Raw genomic sequence first — 25,107 nt, forward strand, 5'->3', positions numbered from 1 at the left:
CTTACTACCTCGTGACGGAGCGTTTCTATTTTAACCCGCGCAGCTTTTCTAGCATTTACTGTACTGGTTTAGAGGACCAGGAAACTCACAGACCAATCGCATGTGCTCCAATCGTCTCATGTGACGCTGCTCAGCCAATCAAATCTGTGCATACCGATGCTTGCGAGTCGAGTCAGCGAGATTCACCAGAGACGTTTTGGAAACACACCCGAATTGAGGAGACGAAAGATAAAAGAGATTTCACATGACTTTTAATCAAGAATTTACAGATTTTTACATGTACATTCCTCCCACGGGCAGTTCAAAACCAGAATATCTCATAGATCTCCAATATGCTAGCTGGAGCTCACGTTTCTCACTGAACAACAGAAAGTAGGAAAGTGGTAGCTCTGTAAGAGGAAATGAAAGAGAAGAGGAGGCATTACAGCTGTTCATTTGTGTGTTTATTATAAAATTGGTTAAGACTACACTTCATCACTTTAAGCTACACTTTTTATTACATTTTTTCTAAAAATTAGGCACTTTAATTTAGTTTACTTAAATTTAGAATTTATTATTTGAATAGTTATTATTTATTATCCTTCCAGTTTGATGTGAAAACTGACTGAAATATTATTTGATTTGACAGTCCGTTGTTGACTAAAAACATGCGTTGATACAACTATAAGTTATAGTACTGAATGATAACGTTTGTCGTGTTGATGTTCCGGACCTTTGCTTCGGGAAATTTTCTCTAACTAGACCTCTTTGAAATCTACTTGAATACCCCTGATGTAGGCTAACACTAGTCTGTAGCTAGCTTATTTTACTGTGGTCATTAAGCCAACAGGTTCACACCACTTACAGACTAACGGCTTGGGGGAAAACTGGGTTACAGAGTGACATCCTTTCCTTTGTCTTTCCTCTCTCTCTTTTCTCTCTTTCCTTTTTTGAAAACTTGATTTTGGTTTACTAGGCAACATTGGGTTCACTGTATTTCTGACGCATCTACTGACTGCAACTAAACAAGTCACTGATACAGTGAGCTGATGAGGCAGGACCAAACCATTTCATGCAGATGCAGATGGGTGGTCTGTCAATATCTATGTTTACTTTTTGGTCAATGGGAATATTTAACTTGTATTGCCAAAACAAAGAGATCATTAATTGTATTATTCTATTTGAAATATATTTATACTCAATGATGATGGTTTATATAATGTATAATATAATTTGATATTAGATTATAATTATTTTTTGGGGCTCCTGTCAGTCAGGGAACTTTGGAATTGTCCTAACTTTTCCCCCCTATATATATATGGCGCCCATGCCTGCACTGCACCCTCTGTATGATGTCCTGCCTCAGCACGCTTAGGGATTTACTGAGTCTTCCTTTCCATTCTAAAAAGAGATGGTAAAAGTCCCCAACACAGAAGCAGAAATATAAGAAAATGTGTGCGATACAGAAAAAAATCTTACGCTCAGTTATAATTGAATTTTCATGCTCCTCTAAAACATTTTGGTACTATGAGATTATCAACACATTCTCACTCCTGACTCGTCACATATTGACACTTGGTCAAGGCCCATTAGCGTCATTTGTAGACGTTTAAGGATCTGCGGTCAAGTTAGCAATGCTTAGCAAAAACAAATATGCAACGTCTGATAAAGTTAGCAAGAATAAATATGCAATGTCCGGTTAGACTTTCAAAATAAATCGCTAGCATTTCAAAACATCGCCATTTTGAAACGCCATGTGTTGCACACTTGGACACAAAAGGGACTTCCAGGCGTGCATAAGTTTACAATAACTCCTTTACTTTCGTATTCTGTGAATACAGAAACACAAGCACATCAGCAGAACGTTGTCTCTACGTACAGCAGGCTGTTTAGGTCTACTGACTGACGTGTGTGCCCTACTGTCTAACCCGAAGGACCCCTGTGTGAGCCTTACACATTATACCCATAAACTGACCTACTAAAATATTACAGTTGTTATTCTACAATAGCACATCAGGTTACTAAAGCAAAATCAAAACAACTAAAACTGCATTAGAATGGGGGTGCCCACTGTTATGTGTCCATCAACATGCCCAACACAGTCCATTAACAAGGCCAACATTACTGTGGGTCCCACACATGTTATTAAAGTCGTGAAACATGGCAGTTTGGTTAGGTTTAGACACAAAAAGTACTTGGTTAAGGTTAGGAAAACATCATGGTTTGGGTTAAAATAACTACATACGTCAGATAACACGTAAGTTAACTTACTTCATATGTGACGAGTCGGAGAGTGAGAACGGGTTGAGATTTTCTTTGTCTCTCACTGACTTAAAGTGGAATGGCATGAGGGCTTCACACACTGAAGCACCTCCACTACAAATTAAAGTCTGTCTCCTGATGTTGTTGAGTCTGACTGTAGTTTCGGATGTGCTCTGTGTTACAGTGATACAGGCTCAGAATGGCTGGGGAGTGACTTACACCTCTACTCAGATCTGTGCCTTAAAAGGATCAACAGTGGAAATAAGCTGCACCTACACACACCCATCCAGAATAAATGACCGTGATACTACAGTTGAGGAAACATTCTGGTTTACTAAATTGCAGGATAAAGAACATGTGGATCTGAGAACAGACTCAGAGTACGCAGGTCGTTTGCAGTACAATTGTTCTAACAACATCTGCACTCTGAGAATCACAGACCTGAGAGAGAGCGACTCAGCTGAGTACAAGTTCAGGTTCATAACAAACCAACCAGGTGGAAGATTTTATGGTTCACCTGGAGTCACTTTGTCTGTCACAGGTAACACTTTCATATTCATATGTTACTTATTTTGAAATGTTCAACATGTATAAAACTATATGTAATATAAATGTGTTGAGTGTGTATATTCATGTGTGTATGTTTTTAAGTTTTTAAGTTGTTTTAAGTTTTGTCTAAAATGAAATCCCTGTTCCTTCTTCACAGAGCTTCAGGTTCAGGTGATCAGATCAACAGTCTACAGGAATTATACTGAGGCAGAGCTGCTTTGTCACAACAGCTGTCGTCTTCCTGATCGTTCTTCCTACGTCTGGTTCAAGAATGGACAGAAAATGGAAAGGGTGGAGACATCTTCTTATAAAGATCAGTTTTATCCTGGAGACATCATCTCCTGTGCTGTAAAAGGACATGAGGATTTCCCCTCTCCTTCAGTGTGTGAGTTTACTCCACTGTGTCAGGAAAAAAACATGCTTACACACTGACAATTATTATTATTTACTAGTGCTGGGCAACTATTCAAATTTTAATTTGTGATTAATCGTATAGTTATGCGCAAAATTGAATAATGAATTGTAAAGCAGTGTGTTGCGCACACTTTTATCTAGCTTGTTAAAACAAGTTACCATCAGAGTCCAGTTTTCTTGGAGGGCTGGGAGTTCTGAACAGGTGTCAGCAGAAACATTTTCTTTTATCAGGGAGCAGCAGGAACAGTCTATGTGCAGTAGCAAGTGTCCCTGTTAGAGTGAGGTGAAGTGGTCGAGCACAAGGTGTAGCAACAAGCAGGTGCGTTCCGTGAAACTGTCGCAGTGGTGCTCGCCTCACGCACACGAAGTTGAATTGTCTTGCACTTTTTGTACTGGATATGCACCACATATCATTGGAAGAGAGACTGATCCTTGCTGTTTGTGAGTTTCCAGAATCTATTACTGTTTATTAAATAGTTAGCAGGACATTGTTGCGTTTTTCAGATTTTGAGAAAGGAGAGGCTGGGTCCACATCAAAATTAACAAAAGACTTAATTACAAAAATTAGTGAATAAAGAGATGGCATTACAGAACACTGCAGTGGACTGAAAAGTTGGTCCTCCTTTCAGATTTACACCTTTCAGTCCCGATTCTCACAAAATGAGTTTTTTATATACTCCAGGTATGTGGGCGGACCCTTTTTCCTCCTTAGGTCCATAGTCATTGGTCGTTTGGTTAACTTCTTCGTCACCCAATTAGGAAGGGTGTTCTTTTTAGATGTCTGAGAAACAGTTAAAAGAATCCTTCTGGCACTAAAGAAAGAGGTGTCAGTTTCCTTCACATTACAAAGAGGAGGTAAACAATGGTTTAATTAACATTCTAATGCAATTGTCTGGCCTAAAAAAGGGGAGTTCTGATAGGCTGTTTGTAATCTCTGGTTAGTTTCTTTGTCATTTTAACAATTCAGGCACCGAGAGGCTTATCTCGGCTGTTGCCAAAGGTGGCCAGTTTTACGATCAACTGCTCATGAATAGCACTTAGGGAAAGTGACCTTTCCACCCCCATTCTGTTGGGGTCTCTTCAGCCGTCTGTTGAAAGTTGATCTCAACCTCCCTGCTCCTCTCTCACAGGGAGAGGGGAATAGTTTTGAGTAGTTCAAATTTATTTAATATAAAATGCACAAATCCACACTGTTGTTCACTACAGTGTGTTGAAGTACAACAACTTCCCTGAGTTGTTTGATGGAAAAGGACTTAGAAGAGATGAGAGATCAGATTCAAACCACACCTTTATTAATACAGATATATCTGGAGACCCTTCCTGCACGCTACCTAAGTAAGGGTCTGACTGCTCTTCCGCTAAGCTGTGTATCAGACATGATGAGACATCACCCAGCTGCACATCCCATGTTACCTTATATGGAAGTTGTCAATAGGTGTAGAATATTTCTAGTGTGCCTTAAGGGCTGTCATGTGAGTGTGTGTGTGTGACACTGTATTCAGAAAAGTGTGAAGTGTGTCAGAGTGTATTATTGTCAGGGCATATAAGACAATCATATCATGCAATATCACTGTAGGGTGGTGTTGTTGTGAAACGACCACTTATTACTTCACAAAAACTCTTTAAAATGGAAAACATCTGGAATGTCTTTCTAAGATGAATTTAAAATTTTTTAAACTCTACAACATCAACAGGAGGGAATTCACATGGCAGAGCATTCCTGCAAAACTAGATGAAGGCCTGTCAAGTAAAGTTATGTAACCTCTAATTTTAACTTGGAAGCCATTGCCATGGTTACTCTTAATAGACAGTCTGCTGTTTACTCGTGGAGCGCTTGTCTTACTTCTTCCACATGCTGCATCCAAGTAGTCTGCCGAAGCCTCCCTCCACTGCTTGTTTGGGTGAATGATTTGCAAGCTGATCAACATCCCACCCCTCCTATGACCCGTGATTTGACTGTATGTGTATTCAGAGCCAGTGAGCAACGGACTTTAAATTACTTTTTTTTAAAACTGTGTTAACATGCAATAAGATAATTGTTGGAGTTAATTGATTAATTGATTGATCTCCAAGATGGCGCCGCAGACGGCCGCCTCGGGATTACGCTCCGTAGTGCTTTTTGTTTTTTTGTTAATTAACACTGTTTTCTGCTGTCCCTCTCTGGTAACTTTTACCAGAGAAGAGCTCTTAAACATTGGACTTTCTACTGCTCATACCATTCCACCGCTCTTTATTGACCCTGGAATTTTCCCGGAGTTATTAGTTGGAGGAGCTGTTTGGGATCCTTCTGAACCGGCGCAGGGGAAAATGAGCAGGCGCGCTGGTTAAACTGAGACAGCGGGGATTTCGCACTGCGCTCCTTTCAATCCACCTGGCGAATATACGCTCTCTGGCCAACAAAATGGACGAACTTCTGCTCCTGAACAGAACCAAATCTTCTGCAGATCTGCTTCCCTCTGTTTCACCGAATCCTGGCTCACCAAGCACATCCCGGACAGCGCACTTCATCTACGGGATTTTATCTCATCTGTGCGGAACGCGAAAGGGAGCTCACGGGAAAAACAAGGGGAGGCGGACTCTGTTTCTATATAAACGAAGGTTGGTGCACAGATGTTACAGTGTTGAAGAAATCGTGCAACCCTCACCTAGAGACATTATTTATAAGCTGTAAACCATTTTATTCACCACGGAAGTTTTCCTCGTTTGTCCTGGTCGCTGTTTACTTTCCACCTCATGTCTGTGTTAGTGAGGCGTTACTACACCTGGCCGACCAGATAACTAACGTGGAGAAAAACACCCAGACTCCCTGCTGGTTGTTCTTGGGGACTTTAATAAAGCAAACCTCAGTCATGAACTCCCAAAATACAGACGGCATTTTAAGTGTCCCACCAGGGACACTAACACACTGGACCACTGCTACACTACATTAAAGGACGCCTATCGCTCTGTTCCCTGTGCAGCCTTCGGACTCTCTGATAACTGTCTGGTTCATCTTATCCCGACACACAGGCAAAAACTGAAATCTGCTAAACCTGTTGCAAAGACCGTGAAAAGATGGCCCAACAAGTCAAAGCTGAAGTTACAGGCCTGCTTTGACTGCACTGACTGGAGTGTTTTTGAGGCTGCAGCCACTGACCTGGACGAACTAACTGACACTGTGACATCTTACATCAGTTTTTGTGAGGACATGTGTGTGCCGACTAAAACCTTCCGCACATACAACAACCAAAAACCCTGGTTCACAGCGAAACTCAGGCAGCTTCGTCAGACCAAGGAGGAGGCCTTCAGAAGGGGAAACAGAGTCTTGTACAACCAGGCCAGGAACACAATGACTAAGGAGGTCAAAGCAGCAAGGAGGAGCTACGCTGAAAAGCTAAATAACAGCTTTGCAGCCAACAACCCTGCGTCAGTGTGGGGAAGCCTACGGACACTCACAAACTACCAGAGACCATCCCCAACACTGCTGGTACTCAACGACTGGCAGACGAGCTGAATGGTTTCTACTATAGGTTTGAAAAGCCCAGAGTCATACCTCTCCCCCACTCCAACGCTATCTTCAAACAGTCACCTTCCCCCTCTGACCTCTCGCCTGCACTCAAGATCTGTGAAGAGGACGAGAGCCACCTCTTCCAAAGGCAGAAGATCAGGAAGATGGTGTCTCACCATCATACCTGAAAATCTGTGCGGACCAGCTGGCCCCCATCTTCAACAGATCCCTGGAGCTGTGTGAAATTCCCTCATGCTCCACAGCTGTAACGCTTCACAGTCATCCCGGTCCCAAAAAAACCTTCCATTTCTGGACTGAATGACTACAGGCCTGTCGCCCTGACATCTGTAGTCATGAAGTCCTTTGAAAGACTGTTGTTGGCCCACCTGGAGGACATTACAGGCCCCCTGCTGGACCCCCTGTAGTTTGCCTACAGGGCTAACAGGTCTGTGGATGATGCTGTCAACTTGGGTCTGCATCACATCCTGCAACACCTCGACTCTCCAGGGACATATGCAAGGATCCTGTTCGTGGACTTCAGCTCGGCGTTCGACACCATCATCCCGGACATCCTCAGCACCAAACTCACCCAGCTCACTGTGCCTCCACCTGACAGTAGATCACAGACTTCCTGACTGACAGGAGTCAGCAGGTGAGGCTGGTGAACATCACATCCAGCACCCGGACTATCAGCACTGGCGCCCCCCAGGGGTGTGTGCTCTCCCCATTGCTCTTCTCCCTCTACACCAACGACTGCACCTCAGGAGACCCATCTGTCAAACTCCTCAAGTTTGCTGACGACACAGCGGTCATTGGCCTCATCCGGGACGGTGATGAGTCGGCCTACAGATGGGAGGTTGATCAGCTGGCTCTCTGGTGCGGTCAGAACAACCTGGAGCTTAACACGCTCCAGGTCCAAAGGATGTACTTCCTACGTCAGCTAAGGAGCTGCGGATCCACTTCTACACAGCCATCATCCAGTCTGTTCTCTGCACCTCCATCACTGTCTGGTTTGGATCTGCCAGCAAAAAGGACAGGAGCAGACTACAACGGACAGCCAGGACTGCAGAAAAGATCATCGGTGCCAACCTGCCCTCCATTCAGGACTTCTACATTTCCAGAGTCAGGAAACGGGCAGGAAACATCACTGCAGATCCATCTCACCCCGGACACAACCTGTTCCAGCTCCTCCCCTCTGGTAGGCGCTACAGAGCACTGTACGCCAAAACCAACAGACTCAGGAACAGTTTCTTCCCACAAGCCATCACTCTGATGAACAGCTGATTTCTGACTCACAGTGGCAGGAAAAATTCCTGTGCAATAACCCAGTAACTCTGTCTCTAATCAGCACCTGTTTACTGGTTTCCACTTATTTTTTATTTATCATTCTCTATTTCAGTGCTGTTCATACTATGTCATATTGTATATACTGTATACCAATACACCTACCTCAGGTCATAGGTCTTATTTATTTTTTCCAGCATCCTTTGCACTATGCTCCATCACACTGTATACATGTGTACATATATGCATGTATGTGTATGTGTACCTGTATATCATATCCACCTTCAACATGTACATAATGAGAATAGTTTGCTCTTGCATCCTTTGCACTCTGATCACTGCACTATTTGTCAAAATGTCTATATTGTTTTGTTCATAGTGTGTATATTAGTGTTGTCTACTCTGTAGTTTGTGTCTGATTTTATTTTATTATTATTATATTATTATTTTATTATTGTGTAAGTAAGCACATCGTGAGCAATGTACAATCCTGAGTCAAATTTCTCCTCTTAGCTTGTGGCAGACAGTACATGTTTAAGCACAGGTCTGTTAACAGAAATTGATACGTTGTCTCTCTTTTGTCCCCCAGATGCTCCAAAGCTTCCCTCTGTGTCAGTGAGTCCCTCTGCTGAAATAGTGGAGGGCAGTTCAGTGACTCTGACCTGCAGCAGTGATGCTAACCCAGCAGCTAAATACACCTGGTACAAGGGGAATCAAACACTGAATCAGAGACCAGAAGACATTTATCATTTCACCAGCTCTAAGGACAGCGGGATCTACCACTGCAAGGCTGAGAATGAGTTGGGCCAGATGAACTCCAAATCTGTATCCATAGATGTTCAGTGTAAGTACACAAAAAAAAATATATATATATATATATACATTTTTATCTATAACTCTCTCTCTCTCTCTCTCTCTTTCTCTCTCTCTCTCTCTCTCTCTATCTATCAGGAAATCACTTCGACCTACAATGTGTTGAATTACAGATTGTAGATGCATCTACTATCAATCCTAATCTTATCTGTTGGTTGATGAACTCTGTTAACGCATGAGTGAATAGCATTTTACTGGATGTGTCCTCTCCGTGATCTTATTTTATATTTCTCATTAAGTTTGCTGATGCCTTGTTAATAGTGTCGCTGCTGACGCACAACGACCCTGAGCCTGGCGCTATTTTAAATGATTTTACAGAGTGGTGCAAGTCGTCTTTTTGTAACATTAATGTGGAAAAAGCCAAAGAAAGAATCCCCCCACCCTCTCTTCTACCCTCAATGATCAAGCTATCGAAGTGGTGAAGCAATACAATAATCGATGACAAACTCACCTTCAACCACAAGTTGATGCTCTCTGTAAAAAAAAAATTTTTAAATCACAACGCATGTTTATCGTAAACATAAATTTACTTAAAATAACACAACACAAAAGAACAATGTGGTAGAGCGGTGTGGAAGGCCCAAACACTGACACTTGTGTCTGGGAAGGCAGGCCTAAATAGGTTGGGCTCACCACCCCCCCAAAGTTAGGGTCCCATAGGTAACCCTGGCTAACAAACCACCAGCGGAAAACCAACCTGTTCTCACTCCCAAGTCGTCACATATGGACGCTTGGTCAAGAGCCATAATCGTCAGTTTGTGACGCACTAGGGATCCCTTTGACGTCATAGTTCGACGTATTGAGGGAAGCCCTGTTGTGTCAGTTTTTGATGGTAAAGGCAAGTATGATATTTAAGAGAAAAGACGAAGTAAGGAGGTGATTGGGGTGGATAGAGGGCCAGAACCCGGACCTTGAAGCAGGAGAACAGGGTTTGTGTCCCGTGCGAAACAAAACATTAAATGTTTTTATTTAGGCGAGTGAGGTAAATTGACATTAACGTTAGTGAACTTAAGTCTTAATTGACATACATAGCTATTTTAACCCAAACCATGATCTTTTCCTAACCTTAACCAAGTAGTTTTGTTGCCTAAACCTAACCAAGTACTTTCTGTGCCTAAACCTAACTGCAACGTTTCACGACTTTAATTATGCGCGTTTCAACATGGCAATATATCGAAACGTTACGTTTTATCTTGAAAGTGTAACCGGATATTGCATATTTATTGTTGCTAAGCGTTGCTAACTTGACTGTGGATCCCTAAACGTCAATAATTGATGCAAAAGGGCTACCCAAGTCTTTAAAACGACAAAGGGCCTTGACCATGCGTCAGACATTTGACGAGTAGGGAGTGAGACTGTGTTGGGAAAACAGTCTGGTTTTGTGACATTATTTACCTTCCTAAAGTCTGTAAAATCTGGGAGTGTTATCGGACTTTGGCACAAGCCAACAAGGTGACGGCCAACTGCAACTGGAGGGCTCTGCGATACCGTTCTGCAGCATATACTTAACCTCAGCATCCAAATGTTTACGTTTGTCTGGGTGAACACGATAAAACCTCTGCTTAATCGGTTTACAATCCCCAACATCTATATCATGCTCAACCAAATGTGTGCGGGTAGGGGTATCACCAAACAGACCTGGATATTGCTTGATCAGGTCAGCTAAATGGCTACGCAGAGACTCCTCCAAATGGCTTAACAAGCCATCCAGATTCCGCATAGACTCTGAGTTCTTAAGCAAACCATATAGCACCGCTTCATCTGAGCCTAACAAATCCTCCTCCCCTTAACCTACCACAGCCTGAATGGACACAGAAGCAAGTGCACTTCACTCCTGGTTTCAATAGTAGTAGTGACAATTAACAAAAGACACCATTCCAAGCTGACATGATTAACAAAACATAAATCACAAAGTTACTTGTGTTTCAAGCAAATAGAAGACTTTAGCAAATTTTAACAAAACTTTCTTCACTTCAATTGTCATTCTTGTGGTGGTTTACTAGTGAAACCAGGTGTGAAGTGCCTGACATTGATTTGATTCAAGATGCTAATATATTATAGCTTGTGAATTCACAGAGCTGTTTGTTAGAACTTAATGCTAACAAAATGTGGTGTCCTTACTGACTTTCAGTGGTTAGTTTAAATTCTATGTTGTTAGTCTTTTTAAAGGCAATCATTGTTTATATGATAGTTAAGTCTTTCACAGCATAATTCTTTGGCTGTGTATTTTATTCTTCAACAGCGGAGTAGACATCACAGAAAATATGTTTATAAGCAAAACATGGCTTCTATTGGTGCTTAGGAGGCTTTTTCTTTGTCAGAATAAGACACATGATTGACAAAGAAACTTTAAAGCCTTCCCTTCACAGTGTATCTGAGTAGTCGGTGTTTTAGGTCTGGCTCCTGCTCACAGCATGTTAACGTAAAAGGGGCAAAATTTACCACATGTTTGCTGAAGAAGTGTGCAGCACATCATTGAGTCTCTTAGCTGATGGAGCTGCACATTGCACCGACAGCGGTAGCAATCGCAAAAAATAGCTGGCAGCTCTCACGCATCTTAAGGAAATGACCGTTCTAGTTACAAATTTTGTCCGGCACATACACACTTTGTTCACTCTGCTCGCGCCCAAAATTTCTTCCTGAATTACCGGACCACACACCTCCAGCAGAGGGATTTTCTCTCTGTCCAAACCGTGAACCAAGACATCCGCTACTTCCACCATGAGTCAAAACATAATCAGCTAAAGCGGCGGCTTCAGCTGCACCCCCGTGCCTTTGCTAAACGCTCAAACATTGAGAAAAAAGTTTCAGGATCTTTTTCATTAAACCTGGGAACGAGCCTCAAATCACTCAAATCAGACTGCCTCTATCTACCACAGAAGAATTATAAGTTAACAGGACATCAGCTGCAACTGTCCCTTCTCTAATGAACTTCAATTTCTGGTTTTCCAAGTCAAGCTTTGCCTGTTCAGTTTCATATCTCAGCACTTTCTCCAACTCAATGCCCTGACACATCTTCTCCACTGCAACTTCTTTCTCAAACTTCATACGTAACACTAGTAACAAAAACTATTTTGTTCCTGCTGCTATAGGCTTTTTCAATAATTCTGTGTGAGATGTGGTGTTGTGTGTAGTATGTATCTATTTTTGTTTCTTATGGTGGTTGTGCTTCGTAGAGCAACATGCAGCGAAAGCTTCGAAAATTACTGTTGTTTTAGTACAAAATTCCCTTTTTGGTGATTGTCCAGACTGTGATTCTTTGCTGAGCTGCAGCAGAAGGTTTAGCCCCACTGTTGTCCTAACGTTACTCTGTCATTCGGTCACAAAGCCTTTCATATGCAAATGTTATGGGTAAAATCAAAACAACATTTTTACTTGTTATTCAGCAGCGAGTTGTATTTTTGTAGTTCCACTCATGTCCACCTTCTGCTAAGAAAGGTAAATGTTTGCCCAGGGAAAAAAAAATACTGTTTCAATGTAATATTTCCACAGATTGCAGCTTCCAGCAAAGAGTTGAGCACAGCAAAGTAGCACAATATGAGAAAATATTGGATTTAAACTTTTGGCTTTGTTACAAGCATATTATGAACATTTTATCTGTCCAGACATCTGAGATTAACAATATTCTTTTTAAGACTCAAGCTGCTGTTGGAGAACATGTTTTGACTTATCTTCTAAGGGTCCTTTCACACCTGCAGTCCGTTTCATTTGGTCCAGAACAAGGGAAGAAATCATCCATCGTTTCTGGTCTCGTTGCGGTTGTTTGGCCACACAAAGATCAGTAGGCAGTTCAATTGACAGCTTTCATATCAGCCCAAATGAACCGAACTAACCAACAGGTCCTCATACCTAAACGACAAATTGTCAGTGACTCCCAAGACAACACATATAACCATTGCAAATGTTATTTTCATTTATATTTTTCTTCGCTCTCTCACATATGTAATGCACTTTTACAGATAGATGTTTATTGTTTTAATCTTGATTTTATTATTTATTGCACATTAATTATCTAGCTTTAGATTATAAAGTACCTTTGTATCTGTTTTTGTATCTTTGTGTCTGTAAAGCACTAAGAATTACTGTAGTGTTTGGAAGGTGCTACACAAATAAAATTGCCTTTCCTTGCAAAGTACCAGTCGAGCTCAACTACGTTACGCAAGTCACATGATGCGAGTCACATGACATTAAACACATGGTTAACATTGTGAAATGATCAGAACACAACTACTAGGACAAAGATACCCACTCAGTTAGCCTGACTGAAACTACTGAGACCTCATGTTAGCTTTGGCTAATCTCTAGACAGCATTTTGCACAGAATGAGGATAGTAGATTTTGATCCTCATTTCTTTCAGTGTAGCCAAAACGGGGTCGCTGCAGGACCAGTGTGGAGACGAGGAGTGACTACAGGGACTCTTCAATGTGTATATTGCAATCAATCCATCCATCCATCGTCAACCGCTTATCCTGCGTACAGGGTTTCGGAGGGCTGGAGCCAATCCTTGCTTACATCGGGCGAAAGGCGGGGTACACCCTGGACAGGTCGCCAGTCCATTGCAGCATATAGCAATGAAAGTAGCCTATTATATTTACATAAACTTGCCAATCTGAACCTCTGGTTGGCCTATTTTGTGGAATGGTATTGTGTTTTCATTTGTAATGTAATGTTTGTAAGTTTATTTATATAGCACCTTTCACACATAAAAATTGCTTCACAATAAAGTGCGATACAATACAACCAAGTGAGATACACTACATAAAAACATAAATACACAGGAAAAACATAAATCAGACATAAAACTCTTGTTTGCCTGTTTGAATAGCTTTGTTAATTGCTTTATGAAGGAATCAACAGAATTTACACAGTGTACAAAAAGAGGCAATGCATTCCCCTGCCTAGGTACCACTCAGGGATAAAAATTAACACTCGCCATCCGCCAATTCCGGGTGGATTTTCCGTTTGTAGTTCATTGTTCTTTTCATGTTACTTGTGTTTGATTGGCATAGATTTGTAAGGGGTGGGCATTTGGGGGCAGGCGACAGGAGTCAGGAGGGGAGAGTGAGATTGTAGCCAATAGACTGTATATAAGAAGCAGACATAGTTATTGTGACGTCACCCATTGGTTTGTGGAATGCCATTTTGAATGCCTCGAGTTTGGCCGATAGAGCACCACCATGTTGAGTTTTTGCAACCAGCTGCACCAGACGTGCCCATATTTGGACGAGACGGTGTAGCTAAGGGCCCTGTGTGGAGCTAGCTAGCTTGCTTGCTTAGCTAGGTGCCTCTGTAATTCACGTTAACTCTCATTTTAACAGGGCTGACAATTTTGTCTAGCGAACAACAGTCTTAAAACTAAATGTACTCACCAGAGAAAGTGAAAGTCAACTCCTAATAAGCCTTTTCAATGGCGCTGGTTAAATTTACACAGTGCTGTGGGTATGAGTCACTCTAGCCTGATTGAAAGGTCTCCATGGTAACGACTTGTTAATCACAGATAATCCCGTCCTGAAACATACTCAGCTTTATGGTCTATTTTCCTCTAAATGGGACCATAATTTACTAAATGAACATGGTGTTGTATTGAATAATACTTGAAAGTAGCAATTCAGACCATAAACTCAATAGGAAAGTGTTTACGGAGGTAATAAATCAGCTGAGAAGTAGAAATCATTATAGTTGTGTATAGTAGTAGTGCTTTCACTTGACCAGCTTTACAGGAACCAGCGGCGTGCCGCGGCATGTTGGCTGTGGCTTTTCACAAACAGTCTTTCTGTCTCGTGTCTGTCACCAACTTTCCCTGCTCAGAGGCGGATTAAATCTGCTCCATACCTTTCATAAAGTACAGCAAACCAGCAGATTGGTGCAATACCCCCGTGAAATAAGGCAGCGCGAAAGCTAATGTTAGGAGCTAGGAACTGGGAGTGTTTTTAGCTTTTTAGCTGGGTAGTTGGCAGTCCAGTCGATGTCTGACATGCTGTCAGATCTTCTAATGGTTCTGCTGTCCTCCCCAGAGATCAAGGAGAATGATCCATAAATTGTGTAAAAATGTTGATCCCACAAAACCTTTGATTCTGTGGCACCAGGACTGTCAGAACCAGGAGGCCAAAAGAGGGTGATTGTAGAACATGAGCAGTCTGATGTGGAGGTTTAAGTTGAATGATATAGCATGACAGGAAAGCACGGACACTAATGTATATGTGACACGAAAGGCAATTTATTATTTTGGCCGGTAAAAGATGTTTTGTCGGTGGATTTCTTTCTACCAGCCACCTTGGCAGGTGAGCCAAAAAGTTCATTTCCACCTCTGTGACCACTGCTTGAAATGATTGGTCCCCTATGGTCTTAAAATTTGTGTGGGGAACCACTAATAGCATCTGACCTGATTACCTCAGACTTCAGGTGAAGTATGAAGTTTCATATGAAGCCTTTCTGTGCAACGCTCTGTCAGCATGCTTTTTGTGACGGGCTGTGTTTTTGGTTTAGGTATGTGTCATGTGAAATATAGACATGCTTTCTGTTCTGTGTTGATCCGTTTCAAATATTTTTTATTGTTACAAGCTTACAGTTTTATTGGATTATGGAGTAATTTACCATGCAAATGCCTGTCTTGCCCATTGTGATACAGTAAAACTGTTAACTGTATTTTCACTCAATGTCACCGCTAATTCTCCCTTACCATGTTTGAAACCTGCAGCACTGCTTATCAAATGGAGAAGCCAAACAATCTATCCACCACAACATCAAACTAAAAATTGGCTCCTCAACCATCACTCCAACCAGGGTGGTGAGAAACTTGGGTCTCATGATTAATGACCAGCTGTCCTTTACAGACCATGTTGCTGCTGTCTCTCACAAAAATCACACCCTACATCACTCAATATGCCACCCAACTTCTGGTACAGGCCACAGAGCCGTTTCAGTAGAGTGGGCACTCTTAAAACCAGACTGGTATGGATCTAGGAGGTCATTCCGTGAGAGGAATTCTGACACCTGCCCATTCAATAGTTTTAGATAAAAATGGTAGAAGAGACACTGGTCGATAGTTCTCAACTTGAGATGGGTCAAGTGAGGGCTTTTTGAGCAAGGGAGGAACCCAGGCCCTTTTGAACATCAGGGGAACAACTCCAGTGGATTTAATTTTCACTTTTTTTGCGTCATCAGTGGAATTATTGGACACTTTGGTGAAGGAGCTTGCTCGCTGTTGTTCGCGCTGTGAAGCGCTGCAGGAGAGGGAAAAGAGCCGGGTCGCTTGCACGTCTTTGCCAGCGCTACCGGCAATATTTCTCTCCAACTTGCGCTCACTGTGCAACAAACTGGGCGAACTTCAGCTTCTGGTGGGGAAAAACAAACTTTTATTCATCTTCTGTTCTGTGATTCACAGAGACCTGGCTGTCTGAACTAATACTAATACGCTGCAGCTGGCTGGCTTCCAACTGTACAGAGCGGACTGCGACACAGAACTCTCCGCCAAAACCAAAGTTGGAGGTGTCTGTTTTTATATTAACAATGGCTGGTGTAGCAACATTACAGTGATTCAGCAGCACTGGTCTCCTAATCTGGAATTTCTTATCGTTAACTGTAAACCATTTTACTCCCCCCGTGAGTTTGCTTCATTCACTCTGGTCGGTGTTTACATCTTGCCGCACTCCAATGTTCAGGACGCACAGAGCATGCTGGCTGACCGGATACTGTGTGTGGAGCAGACAAACCCGGACTCCCTTGTTATTGTCCTCGGTGACTGTAACAGGAGAAATCTCAGCCAAGAACTCCCCAAATACAGAAAGTTTATAAAGTGTCCAATCAGAGAGGGGAACACTTTGGATCACTGCTACACCACAGTTAGCAGTGCCTATCACGCCGTCACACGCGCTCCACTGGGACACTCTGATCAAGTGATGGTCCATCTGATTCCTGCTTACAGGCAAAAACTAAAGCTCTGTAAACCTGTAGTGAGGACATCAAAGATGTGGACTAGTGAAGCTGTTGAGGACCTCCAGGTATGTTTGGAGTGCACTGACTGGGAGGTTTTCAAGAATGCTTCCAACAATCTGGATGAGTTTACAGAGGCTGTGATGTCCTACATCAGCTTCTGTGAGGACACCTGTATACCAATACGGACCAGGGTGAGTTATAACAATGACAAACCCTGGTTTACAGCTAAACTTAGACAGCTAAGGTTGGAAAAGGAGGAGGCATTTAGGAGTGGTGACAGGGCCGGGTGCAGGGCGTTAAAGTACAGGTTTAGCTGGGAGGTGCGAGAAGCTAAACGACTGTACTCAGAGAGACTAAAGAACAAGTTAACGACGCCACTTCTGTCTGGAGGGGGTTCAGACAGATCACAAACAACCCAAAGTCCTCCACTCCATAAACGATTCTCGCCTGGCAAATGAGCTGAACAAGTTCTACTGCCCCTTTGAGAGTCAATCAGACACCATCCACTGTGACTGTATTTTGTAGGTGATAGAAGAAGAAGAGCACAGGACGTGCATGTTAGGAGCTAGAGGTGTTATAAGAGGAAGTGTTCTCGGAAGAGATGAGTTTTCAAGAGCTTCTTGAAGTTAGAGAGGGACGCCCATGCTCTGATGGCGTGTGGTAGCTCGTTCCACCATCGTGGTGTCACAGATGAGAATAGCCGGAACTGGGATTGCTTTGTGTGGAGGAATGGCAGAGCCAGGCGGCGTTCGTTGGAGGAGCGCAGTGGTCGAGAAGGAATGTAAGTTTGTATTATGAAGTTTAGGTAGATGGGTGCAGACCCAGTAGTCACTCTGTATACAACATTAGTGACTTGAATTTGATTCTGGAGGCCACGGGGAGCCAGTGGAGGTCACTGAGTAGTGGAGTAACATGAGTCTTTTTGGGCTGATCAAAAACCAGTCATGCTGCTGCTTTCTGAACCTTGTAAGGGTTTCACTGCACAAGCTGGAAGACCTGCTAGGAGAACATTGCAATAGTCGATGCGAGAGATAACCATGGCCTGTACCAGAAGCTGGGTGGCCTACTGAGTGAGGCAAAGGGCCTGATTTTTCTTATGTTGTATAGAGCAAAACGGTTTGACCGAGAGACAGCAGCAACATGGTCTGAAAAGGACAGCTGGTCATCAATCATGACACCCAAGTTTCTCACCACCTTGGTTGGAGTGATGGTTGAGGAGTCGATTTGTAGTGTGATGTTATGGTGGATAGATTGCTTGGCTGGAATGAGTTCAGTCTTAGAGAGGTTTAGTTGAAGGTGGCAAGCCTTCATCCATGCAGTTTTGTCCGAGAGACAGTCCGTGATCCGCGCCGAGACAGTGGGATCGCCTGGCGGGAAGGATAGCTAGAGTTGCGTATCGTCTGCGTAGCAATGGTAAGAGAAGCCATGCGAGCGAATGATCGGCCCATTGAGGTGGTGTAAATTGAGAAGAGAAGGGGCCCTAGCACTGAGCCTTGGGGCAAACCACAGGAGTGCTTTACTAGAGATGCCCATTGCTGAGAGAGCGGATAGCAGGATCCTGTTGTTGACTATGTCAAAGGCAGCTGGTCAAGCAGGATAAGACCAAGGATTGGGCTGCAACTTTAGCTGACCTTAGGGCTTCTGTTACAGACAGAAGAGCCGTTTCAGTAGAGTGGGCACTCTTAAAACCAGACTGGTATGGATCGAGGAGGTCATTCCGTGAGAGGAATTCTGAGACCTGCCCGTTCAATAGTTTTAGATAAAAATGGTAGAAGAGACACTGGTCGATAGTTCTCAACTTGAGATGGGTCAAGTGAGGGCTTTTTGAGCAAGGGAGGAACCCAGGCCCTTTTGAAAGTGGTCAGGAAGGTTCCTAAAGCCAGAGAAGTATTTATCACATGAGTGATTGTCAGGACCACGGTAGGAGATATGGCTTGGAGGAGATTCGTAAGAATCGGGTCCAGTGGGCATGTAATTGGACAGCTACAGGTCAAGAGTTCTGATACTTCACTCTCTCTCTGTGAGGGCAGAGGAAAAGATTTAGTAGGACTGACACAATGGTTGAGTTTGAATGTTTCAGAGAATTGGCTAGTTATAGCTGCCACTTTGCCTGTGAAGAAGGCAGCAAAGGTATCAGCAGACAAGTTTGTGGGTGGTGGAGGAGGATTTAGTAGCGCTTTAAAAGTGGAAAATAATTTCCTTGAGTCAGTGGCACTGCTAATTCTGTTATTATAGAACGTAGTTTTGGCAGCACTGATGCTTGTTAAGAAGGAGGATAGGAGCAATCGGTAGCCCTTAGGGTCGGCGGGGTCTTTGGTTTTTCGCCATTATCTTTTAGCAGCTTTGAGATCAGTACGGAGCCCATGGATGGTATCAGTTAGCCATGGCAAGAGAAGAACAAGGTCAAGCACCTTGCCAGCTTTGTGGGTCGGGGGGTTGAGAACCCGTGTTAGATCAAAGGACTGAATCAGAGACAGGAAGTCTGCTGAGTTTGAATTGTCTAAGGGAATGTTATGTCACCGAGGACAAGTAGGGACAGTCATGCTCTGGGATTGAAGACAGCAGTGTGTCTAGCTCCTCCACAAAGTTACCCATTTGTCCTGGTGGATGTTATATGACAATCACAGAGACCTTTACCGGAGCAGACACAAAGACAGCATGGTATTCGAAGGATTGATGATTCAGGTGTTATGTACCAACAGTGTGGATTGGTGCATTTTATATTAAATAATTTGGAGACTCAAATTCCTCTTTTCTCTTCCAGAGAGAAGGGGGTTGGAGATATCAACTTTCAACAGAAGGCTGAAGAGACCCCAAAGGAGGGGGGTTGAAATATTCCCTCCCTAAGTGCTGTCTCTGAGCAGCCTGATCGTAAAACTGGCCACCTTTTGATGCCGCAGCCAGATAACGCAGTGCTTGACTGTTAAACTGACAAAAGGAACATTGACCACCGATTAGCGTTTTCCTGAACAGCCTATCAAAACTCTTCTTAAAGAAAGGGCAGGAAACCCTAAACTGCCCCACACACACGTAACTGTGGCAACTGACCTTCCTCTTTGTTTAATCATATCTCATCAAAGGGGATACTCATTTCACGCCTAGGTGAGAAGCTCCAGGACACCCAGAGACCCAGACCTGAAGTCCTTTATGCGAACAAAGACTGATGTGCATGTGTGATAAGCCAGAGTTGCGAAAGGGGGACACAACTCCTGCCTTCTTGAGCTAAAACAATGTTTCATTATAAATTGTTGTTCTCTTTAAATAATAATCCTTGCTAAGTTAGTAGTGGCACTGCCTCTTATTTGAGTAGTTATGACCATGTTGTTGCTATCTGTTGTTGATATTGTTGCTGAAAAGAATCTAAATAAGTTAATTTTGCGTTTTAATTAAAGGTTAAGGTTAATGACATTCCTTCAGTTTATGTGTAACCAATGCTTGTTCACAGTACTTTCTGACATTCCTTTAGAAAGGATATGTTAAAGAAATGTCATCCTATACTCGATTAATTTTCCAGCTCAAAATTACGGTCAAAATAACTGAATTTCCCAGCTCCTGAGAAGATTGTTTTAGGATTAATCAGAGCTATCCTCATGTAACCTGAGCTCCCCCAAGTGGACAAAATAAGTATTACAGGCCATCGTCTTAATGTATAAATGTCACTCCGTATTTATCTTGTCAATAATCTAATGCCATTCGTGAATCTTGCTTATATTCTCTAAGAATGTGTAACAGCCAAAAGCCTATATTTAGAAAGCAAGTTAAGTTCCTCTCATCTGCGATTCCTATGAAGTGCTAACCTTGTAAGGTCTAACTACTGACAATTGTTCTTCCTGTTATCAAATGCTTAAACTTAGAACGGTACAACCGTTTGACAATTGAGGTTTGATTGTGGGAAGATATTTGATTACAATACACGCCAGTAGATTTGTTTTTGATTAACTTTAATATGTCTAAAGAAAGACAGTCCCTCTGGAACCGGAAACAAGCAGCTCCGGAACCAAAGGACTGCCCTCTGGGAACCACGCCCCAACAGACAAAACAGCGACACACGCTGTCGTTCCCTCTCTTGCACTCTTGCCTCTTGTCTGCTGGCTTGTTCCTGACTCTTCAACGGCGCTTCGGCACGCGCCCGGCGTGCCCCTCTCCCAGCAACACCTTAAGAGTTCGGCCCGGCGCAATGAACGGATTTTGTTCGTTTCAAGCTACACACGTGAAGTGCCGCGACCTCAGCTTTCCCTTGTTTCAGCAGCTTACTTGTTTTATTTGCTTTGGTTTTGTTTGTTAAAGTTATCAGTCCGTTGAGTTACCCTAGTTTAATTCAATAACAACCAAGTTTAAGCTTTATTCTTTCAAGCTAAATGACACTGAGCCCCGACGCCCGGGTCAACCACGTGTCCCGCCAGCAGTAACAAAGGACGACGAAAACTGCTAAACCGAGCCAAGGTTGGCCCCCCACTGCAAGTTTCTTCAATAAGCCTACCAGAGACGGACCCCCAGAGCAATTCCCTGGCAGAGAAAGTGACTGGCCGACGGCTTGAAGCTGTCTTAAACGAGAACGCACGGACTCTGCCAGTGTGAGGCTGTTTTACCAGCAACCCAGCGGGGAGAAACAAAGACAAATACCAAAAACCTCCATTCTCATTGTTTAGCCATTGTTTATTTCTCTGATGTATTTAACCGCATTTTTATATCACCTTAGTTAGTTAATAAATTCACTGTAATCAAGGAATTGTGTGTATTGCCTATCTCTAAGTCCCTGCCAAGAGAATTTACCCCTTCCATATGAGATTGACTGACTGATCAATAATTATTAACTTTATTATTAACTAACTGATCAATAATTGTATAATTTTAAAAGCTACCCAGAGGTCCGGAGACTCTAGGTTAATAACTCCGGTGGTGCCCCGCGAAATGAGAGCTTTTATGAATTAATATTTTCTGAATATTAAAATTCATAATTTGGTATTAATTCCTCACCAGCGTGGAGATGTGAGATGACCATGTCAGATTCTCTGTGATGCTGATTCCCAGGCTATGTATGTCTGTCTATTCTAGTTAGTTTAAAAATGTACTTTAAATAAACCTCATACTACCAGTGAATCTTAATTAACCAATGTGATTTTTAATTAATGTATATTTATGAACACTTTGTATCTTAAAATTTGTTTTGAAAAGCTGGAAATTTAACTAGGGCAAAAAGCATAGATTCAATATAAGATTACATTGAATTTGTGTAAGGTAGGCTATTGGCCAGTATTTATAATCAAATACTGAATTTAACACAAAAGTCACAGTTTTTTTAGGAATGTTTTACTTGAAACATACATTAAATGGTATTCTTCCAAAACTAAACAGTAAGATTAGTAGATTAAAAGTAACCACCATTGATAAACACATTCTTTGTCCCCTTTGTTCTGTCCCCTACCTGGGGTCCCATAACCATGTAGATAAAGCCCAACTGCTGCCAGAGGAAGTCAGTGATGACACTGCATCAAACATGGCCCTTCACTACATCCTACAGAAAAAGGAACTAATTAGTACTGTAAGAACAAGCGATACCAATGTTACTCGGGGATGGGCAAAAATACATCTAAATGTATCTTGAAAATACTCAACTGTAAAGGTATATAAATAAAAACACAAATTAAAGCAACCATAACATGTCTCAAAATAAATTAAATCTAATCTGCTTTGAGAAGCACTGTATCATAATGGGGATTATTTTAGCAGACTGGTTGACTGTAGCCATGTCAAAAAAACCATACTCCAAAAATCTTCGATGCCTGCATGGTTGTGCTGTCCTAGCAGACACAAATTGAGTCAATTTCACATCCATTTTTTTTTTCATTTTCATTTTTGTGGAGCAACTCTTGTTGCCTGGACTTGCCTGAATCAGAGAAAACCAATGAAATATCCATCTTTCACTTTCATGTGTCTTAAATAAGCATGTGCAAAGCCTTCAACACACTGTTCCAATTTCCTGTTTTGGGGAAATTATTTTCTGCATTTTTAAAATACTCAGCATTGTATTATTTTGATACAAATTACACAGCCATTTATGAGGCTCATTAAATACAAATTACAACACACTATTTTGTATTTCAAATACATATTTTACATTCATATATCAGAAATACTGCCCATGTCTGCCTGACCGCATACTGGAATATATACCAAAATACTAGTCTATTCCTCTGTTCTGCAGAAGAAGTTTGCAAAGCCTGCCAGACATACCTCCCCCAATGCAGCATGGATGGAGGATCGAGGGGGTGGTGATGAAGCAGTGGATAAGACACATACATGCCCTAGCTGCTCCAGAGGTGTGCGACTTCATATCGCAATAAATTAATTAATTAATTAATTAATTGGATAAAAGCGTCAGCGTCATGAATAAATGTGAGGGGGAATTCTATGCAGGATGACACTTCCATCAGCACCAGCTTGGAGCTTGTGCATTGCCAGTGCAAAATGTAGGAACTGCTCCAATGCTGTCTAAGGACGCAACACACAACATTGTGAGCGTACAGCCATTGCCAAAGTGCATCTTTAAATAACATGACAAACCAAGTTCATTTTTGTCTGGTGTTGTTAATTCACTAAATAGCTCTAGTTAGCTGTTTATAATTTAACAATATAATCGTGATCCCATAGCATCCAGGAATTGAGCAAAACTTACCAAGTAAAGGTTTACCTTACTGTACCGTTAGCAAACTATTTTAAACAATCATTACAAAACAAATCCCACCTGGACGTTGCCTCATGGGGAAAATTTAGCCTACATTGCTTACTTCACCCAAGTGAGGTGTTCCAAGACTGTCTGTGTTCTGACCTCCCAATGTAGGCTCCACTCCACAGACTGTATATAAAAAGATCCACTCTGAGGTTGGCTCCACCGTAAGGTCAGGAAACACATGCAAAAAATACAAAATCCAATGTGCGATTACACAGGAAACGGATACAGGATAACGTAAAATAAATATTTATATTCGTGTGTGTTTTAGATCTCTACCTGCACAAATATAACTCAAACTGTCAACTCATAATGAACTCCGGAAGCTGTTTAAATCAGCTGTGTTGGAGCAGGGAGATGTCTAAAACAGGCAGGACAAGGTGTAACTTATTCCTAGAGATGTTTGGGAAACATTTACATTACATTTATTCATTGAGCTGACGCTTTTATTCAAAGCGACTTACAATTTATTTATGTCACAGGTTGCACACCCCTGGAGCAAGTAGGGGTTAAAAGTGTCTTGCTCAGAGACACAATGGGGGATTGAACCTGGGTCTCTCACACTAATGGCATGTGTCTTATCCACTGCTCCATAACCACCCCCAAGCACTGTCACCATACATAAGCTTCACTTCAAATAAGATAAATTCATACAGCCAGTCTACACAGAAGTGGCTGAATGATAGAAAAAAACCTTTAAATCTTAATTTTATCTTCTTTTGGACGAGAAAAAAAAACAACTTCAGCATCATAGTCAACAGTTTAAGACAATAAAACCAAACACACAATTAAATAAATAATTAACGTTAGCTTGCGGTATCCCCAGAAAAAAAAGCTAATCCTACTATACTAAGTTACTTCAGGTGTAAACGCTAGCCAACTTGCAGTATACTACATTTAAAACGATAAATAGTCTAACATTACCCACGTGTGTAGCATTCGCTACTTCGCTTAAATTAGTTGCACAAATACTAATAACGGTAGCTATTTTGATGGCAAACATATGCCAAGACCCGTCATTCAGACGTTTTACAATGTTTTAGGTAATGCTAGTCAGTTACCTACCGTTGCCACAATGTGTAATGCAGCCATACACTGTAGCCAAAACAACGGAGTTGTGTCCTTTCAGGGACGAAAAAAAGTCAGTTTATTATTTCCTGTCTGACAGCAGAGCTGACTTGAGAGCGGAGCCTGCACCGAAAGTGAGTTCAGAGCGGCAGTCAGTTCAAACTCATCCATGGACTTTGCCATGTTGCACTGTCATGTTTCTACAGTTGCTGAAAACAGGCAAACAGCACTAGAGAGTGCATTCCGTCCATAGACTGAATATAAAAAGGTTTTGTCACTGTTCTTTTTCTTCTTCTTCTTCTTCTTGTAGCATTCTGGCAGCGTAGACTCTCATCACTATGTTGAATACATATGCTCGAAGAAGAAGAAGAAGTAATAATATACAGCAGGGGTTGGCAAATAAGTTTTACATTGGAGCCATTTTTTCATCCATTAGATGTTGGGTGGGAAGACATAATAAGTAGCAATTTTGTTATTGTGTTCAATTAAAAGGAAGTTTTTCCTTGCCTCTGTCGCCTAGTGCTG

General features: G+C 42.1%; 1 protein-coding gene across 1 annotated transcript in view; it reads left to right on the forward strand.

Annotated features, from left to right (window-relative positions):
- The first annotated feature begins 2,379 nt into the window (after positions 1 to 2,379).
- Positions 2,380 to 25,107, forward strand: part of LOC123987163 (B-cell receptor CD22-like) — a 29,030-nt gene continuing 6,302 nt past the window's right edge. The window contains exons 1-3 of the mRNA XM_046075859.1: positions 2,380 to 2,629; positions 2,948 to 3,175; positions 8,565 to 8,819. Coding sequence (XP_045931815.1) covers positions 2,380 to 2,629; positions 2,948 to 3,175; positions 8,565 to 8,819 — 733 coding nt within the window. The remainder of the gene's footprint in view (positions 2,630 to 2,947; positions 3,176 to 8,564; positions 8,820 to 25,107) is intronic.

This window comes from Micropterus dolomieu, linkage group LG01 (genome assembly GCF_021292245.1).
Source record: "Micropterus dolomieu isolate WLL.071019.BEF.003 ecotype Adirondacks linkage group LG01, ASM2129224v1, whole genome shotgun sequence".
Taxonomy (NCBI): domain Eukaryota; kingdom Metazoa; phylum Chordata; class Actinopteri; order Centrarchiformes; family Centrarchidae; genus Micropterus; species Micropterus dolomieu.